This window comes from Ambystoma mexicanum, chromosome 9 (genome assembly GCF_040938575.1).
Source record: "Ambystoma mexicanum isolate Mex_15411 chromosome 9, UKY_AmexF1_1, whole genome shotgun sequence".
In the NCBI taxonomy this organism is placed as follows: Eukaryota; Metazoa; Chordata; class Amphibia; order Caudata; family Ambystomatidae; genus Ambystoma; species Ambystoma mexicanum.
The window spans coordinates 1299318521-1299324520 of NC_090931.1; the positions used below are offsets into that span (position 1 = coordinate 1299318521).

General features: G+C 50.1%; 1 protein-coding gene across 1 annotated transcript in view; it reads right to left on the reverse strand.

Moving 5' to 3' along the window:
- The window catches only part of ITGB5 (integrin subunit beta 5), a 702124-nt gene extending 696529 nt beyond the window's left edge, over nt 1-5595 (reverse strand). The window contains exon 1 of the mRNA XM_069616658.1: nt 4479-5595. Coding sequence (XP_069472759.1) covers nt 4479-4551 — 73 coding nt within the window. The 5' untranslated portion in view covers nt 4552-5595. The remainder of the gene's footprint in view (nt 1-4478) is intronic.
- Nucleotides 5596-6000: the final 405 nt, after the last annotated feature.

Here is a 6000-nt window from a genome sequence, read left to right on the forward strand (position 1 = left end):
CGACATTTACCGCGATTTGCGATTTGGCTCAATTTCTCCACTTGTCAAAATAGCAGCTCCATTCTTTCCTTTGTTAAAATCTGTTTGCAACCTGGTAATAACTCATAGAGCATTGATAAAGTGAGCCTGAACTAATACCAACAAGCATCTCTCACTCACCCTGAATCTCTAGAGGGAATTAAAATCAGTTAGCACATTTTCCCATCCATTGCCATCACATTTAAAACCATTTTGGGCCTGTGTTTCAAACGTCTACCTGTTTCCTCTAAGCTTGCTGGGGGGGAACTGAGTTCCGTATTGTATTTGATTGTATTCCTGAAGACTGGGTGTGTTACTTCCATCTCCTTGCATTGCATATAGGGGGGGTGAATTGCCACCAGGGGAAAAGTGAACATATTATCTCTTGTGAAACCATATCAAGTTTATTTGCTGTACTGCATTTATTCCACCTTGCATTTCCTTGAAACCATAAAGCATTTCAGCGTCCTCATCCTCTATACTACTCCTAAGTAATAAAGTGTACCACTGTAACATTACTCATTGTGTATCCACATCATATGTCTAAGTGTACTATCAGATATTAATTTGTTATAAAAGTGTGACATATATATTGTTTAATTTTTCAAATAAACCTTTTAATTTGCAAAACAAACTTACTTCTTGGCTCAGTGGGGTCAGGGGGATTCTAAGAGGGGGGTGTTATACAAGGGTTGTCATCCAGAGTACTGAACTGATTATAAAAATACATCAATAAGGGTTTTCCTCAGCATCCCAGACTAGGCATTGACTTAGCTGTAATGTTGATTGAATATCGCTTACAGTTGGCATATTGTTGCAGCACCTGCAAGACTACACATTACATATGGTGGCTCACCAGGCAAAAATGGCGATTTGACCCTGCACTTTCATCTGAACAAGATCATAAATGGGCTGGGTTGGCAAGGATGGCATGGCACTGTTGACTGATTAAGTAGAGTTGTTTGAAATGTGCAAGGCTATGCTTAACTGGCAGGTTGGCACATTGCAGTTTTTAGAAAAACCATGACATATTTAGCATTTCCCCAGCCAGGTTGGCACCTTTATTAGCAACTCTGTGTAACTGTGCAACATGGGTCGCCATGAATTGACAGCACCCTGCAGCATTTGAGCCACAATAAGGTAAACTTTGAAGGAACCTGGCATTTTGGTGGCAACGCATTGCAACTAATTCTGAAATATTCTGGCACTTCCAAACTCAATGCTGTGCCCTGCATGATATTCTGGCACAAATGTATACTGGCCTTGCTGCATAATTGGCATTGCTCTTACAGTTGACACCCTGGCATCAGAAGTAATACAATATGTGTATTTTACTAAAGTTGCATGTAAATGCCTTTTGATTCAACTTTCCCCAAACATTGTGCTGCAGAAATGCACCATTTTACCACCCCCAGGTTCACTTTGGACTACTTCGCCCATGTCAATTTGGGAAAAACCTTCACATCGGCCATTTGTAGCTCCCCCCACACACCCCCCCTCGCCATTTACCTGTGGCCCCTTCTCTGCCCCACACCCATACATTTCATTCCTGGAGACTCCACTGATCCTGTGACCAGGAAAGAGGGGTAAAAAGGAACACTCATAAAAATGTGGAAAAGTTGAGCATTTATAACGATCATTGGCCAAAATATAAATGGCTGCTCCAATTCCGAGTTAGACCTAACCCCCCCCCCCACCCCCCCCCCCCACAACAAAGATATAAAGCTTGTTTACTGGTTTCACACAAGGGCTACATTTAAGTGGCAGCGATTCTTAATTTATCCGCTAACAGTGCGTTTCATGCAGACACGTTTAGGTCAGAACAATACTAGAGTGTGGGGGGGGGTGAACTACAAGTCCCAGAATCCAAAACACTGCTCTGAAAAGCCAGCATGAGATGAAAGCGTCTAGGTGAGAGAGGCCCACTTTCCATATATGGGCAATTTAGCATGTTGATTTGCGGTTAAGTACTACCCCGGGGTAAGTACTACCCCACACATGCTCACACACCTAACCAGGGTTTTGGGGTGTGACCAGGCTTGATTTGCATGGTCTTTGCCATACTGCAGTGACACCGGAGGATGAAAAACTGCTCTGGAGACTTGCCAATGGCAATGCTAGTGGTTGTGATACACTGGAAACCTTCCAGCCATCGCTTCTCTGTTTTGCAAAGGTTTGGTAGGTCCTCATTATGAGGACATTTGTGATTGCAAGATATACGCACAGTTGATATGGGTGCGCTAGACGGCACTGCCAATTGGCCCACTGTCAACAAACCCGGCTTGATCCAGAAGTGTCTTTTTTTTTTTAATCTAACAGGGGATGTGCAGCCCTGACTCACACAAACAATTGAAAACACGAACCGGCAAGTCCCGGCACGCAAACTGCTGCGGGCTACAGCGCCAGGACTGGAAACTACTCTACGGAAATAGAGCAAGGTGACAAATGTCCGTTCTTAACTTTGTTTACACCGTGGACCGTGGCATTTGGGGCCAGTGGCTTACGTCAGTTCGTAACTCTGTTTACAACGTGGACCGTGGCTTTTGGGTGCTTACGTCCGTTCGTATCTCTGTTTACACCGTGGGCTGTGGCATTTGGGGCCCGTGGCTCGCTTACGTTTCCATCAATGTCTGTTTACTCGAAGACATTTAACGGGAACTCTGTGCCCAGCTCCGCTTCCCCGCTCAGTCCTCGGACCTACTCGAAAACAAACTTTAGCGCGTACCCTCTGGAACCAACTCCTTGCGTTTACGTCTGTTTGTTGAGGAGTTGCCGGCGCTACTCTGGCAGCTGCGTAGGGCAACTCCGATGGATGCAGGTGGCTGGTCTCGTGCCACACAAACAGGACCCTTTCCTGCTGGTTCCCATCACTGACGTCTCAGCTCCGCCCTGCAGCCCATGAAAAGCCAGGGCTGCTTTCAACGCGTGCAGGGCTGTCTCGGCATAAACAAAGCCTGGAGGCGGCCGGTTAGATAGCTCAGCGGGTGAACGCGTGTGCTCAAGGCATCTGGCGCAAAGGGAAGGTACCACAAGGGTAACCTCGGTTGCTATAATCCGCAAAACTGTTCGGCCTTTCGTGGGTCAGGCGGTAAAGCGAATTTCTAGCATGCTAGAATGAATTTGAAGAGACAGCAACACAATGCCGATTGTAATGGAATCGAGTGAACACTTCAGGCTCGTAACCAAGTCTGCTTTCTAGCAGTTGTCTCCGCTGTTTGGAGCTGAGAGAAAGTGTGGGAGGGGGGGCATTTACATCAGAATGCGGTCTCTTGTCCATCTGGGTCTCCCTCCCGATTGTTTTAGAAAGAAAGCCCCGCCCCCTGTCCTAATTCCATAACCCTATCTCAGCAGGGAGCGCCAATCCTTACCCATTGGCATCTAAATGAAGGACGCCCTGGCACATCTTCGCTCTTTAGCTCGCGGACAGTTTTAAAATGTCATTGGCGTTCAATGGCACCGAGGCTGAGCCTACCATTTCTCCGGGGGAAAACGTAGTCACTGTTTGGGTCGCTTCTTGGTCTGTGCTAATGTGATAACACCCAAGTGAGCGCATGTCCTGGTGGTTATATGATGTGTGGATTAAAGCCACTTCCGTTCTCGTCCCGTCCAGAGTCTCTCCCTGCTCCAGCTCCATATCTCCTGAACAGGTACTCGGCCCCTTAGGGACGCTGGCTCCAGAGCAAGAGCATCTTCTCCAGTGCGCCCTTCTTCCTGAAAGATGTGTTGCCACTGGATTTGTAAAGGATGTTGATGCCCTCTCTGGTGGCGAGGGTGTGCTGGTATTTTTTAAGTGAATGCTTGGTACCAGACAACACAGTTTATTAAAAAAAAAAAAAAAAAAAAAAAAAAAAAAAAAGGAGAACGGAGGCACCGTAATAACAGTGAAAGTCCACACAGCCCACCGCTGTACTCGGGATATGAGTGGTTTTTGCGCCGTCTTCTAAAACGTATGCAACTTCTTGGAGCTGCATCACTAAACTTGGACGGACGATATCCCAAATGTGCATTGACAAATAATTAGCAGTGCTTAAAATGGAAATACATAACTAAAGGCACACACGATCCCAAAGTGCCTGCTTACTGTTGACAAGTGCCAGTACGCTAACATTAAGGCCCTGATTCACAGAGCGTTTTCCAATGGGTGCTTGCCATTATAAAACGTTTCTGTGTATTAGGCCCTAATAAATGTATCGGGTCCATGTGAGAAGTACCGGTTCTATGTCATTCGAATAAAAAAAATTGCAGGTACTCAGTACCGACAAGTATCTGCCCACTTAAAGCCCTCCACTTAAAGCCCTGATAGTAAGCAAGCAATGGCCGATGTCTCGCTGCCTAAACGAATGTTAGTGTGTCAAACATTGTATTATGTATTTGGGGAGACGTCTGCAGCAGCGTTGGGTGTAGTGTGATAGCTGGAGTACTATAATACGCACGCACACACATATCCGATGCCCACCTACCTGTGGCAAGGTGCTGCAGGGCGAGTAGCAGGAAAGTGGCAAGGTGCCAGGCCAGATTGCTACCCCGCTGCATGGTGACCGGTTCGGGCTCAGTGATGTCCTAGCTCCGAGAAGGAGGCGGTGGTTTACGGCTGCATAGGCAGGGGGGTCCGGCCCCAGTCCTCGTCTCCACCGCTGAACCAGCGCAGGGCGAAATCACAAACGCCCGGGAGAGGAAGCTCCCGCGAGTTCCATGGAAACGGCAGCTTTAGCATCCCAGGGGGCAAGGGTCCGAGCGGGCGCTCCTTCCTGCCCAACCTCCGGAAGGCAGCAGGGGTCCGCCTACTCAGTCCCACCCATTCGGAGGCAGTAGGATTGCCAGAGCAGGCGCCCCGCTGTGCAGCGTGATCCTTCGTGGGGCAGTCCTGCAGCAAGGGGGCGAGGAGCGGGAGATTAAGTGAGGCGCAGCTCGTCCTGTCTGGTTCTGTGATGTCAGACCATCCAATGACAGGCAGCAGTGGTCCGGCAAAAGTCCTGCCCAGTCTTAGGTAGGCAGTTTCGCTCTACACTGCCCTATTCAGTCTTCAGCAGTGAAGGTGTCCGCAGCAGGGGGCAGTGGCCTCTTCTCTATCATCCAGTGGCACAGCAGTGGCAGACTAGCCAGTGCGAGTTTCCACGGCCCGGCCAGGTTCTAGAATCTCCGGTCACACAGCAGAATAGGGGCTGCACAGTCCCGGGTAAACATCCAGTGCACACAGTAGGGGCCCGGCTGCAGAATCCGCTCCCCCTCCCCCGCGTGTTCTCCTCCCCCGCGTGTTCTCCTCTGCAGAGCAGAGCTAGACTCCGGCTGCGCTGTCCCGTGTCATCACCCCCTCCCAGAGGAGGAGACCCTGGGGCTGGGATCCCAGGCCGGTCTGCCTGGGACCTGTGCAGCGTGCCCCACTCGGAGGTAGGAAACCGGGCTCCGACTGTACCGGCCCGTGCCACCGGTGGTTCCGTGGAGGGTGATCCTCGCTGGGGCAGGAATCCGGGCTCGTTCTGTCTGCGACCTGTGCAGCGTGCCCCACTCTGGGGTCGGAGGCAGGGACCGGGCTGCACGGTCCTACCCAGACCGTAGGAGCAGCTCCGCGAACTCTGTCTCTGTGGCTTTCTGGCTGACAGGTTAAGAGGATTAGAGTCCTGTCCGGGGATAGCTACCCAGCCTGCTTAAAGGAGGGACGGGGGGGTAGGGGGAGGGGCAGCGTCTGTTTGACCCTGGCATCAGTGCTCCCCCCAGTAAGCCGCTGCCCCCAAGTTCCCTATCCGTCCCGCGAGCTTCTGCAAGGAAACTTTCAGCTCCCATTAAGAAAGGCGCTGAGACTGGATGCGAATTCTCCGCCCACAGCTGCCAATCAGGGCCGCACGGCCATTAACTCTTCGTGTGCCGCAGCACAGCCTCGAACTAAATGGATGGGTTGGGGGGGGGGGAATTAAACCCACTCTTCCCCAATCACCACCATCTTGACACTATAGTAAAATAGGCGTTGAAGTTAAAAAAAATATG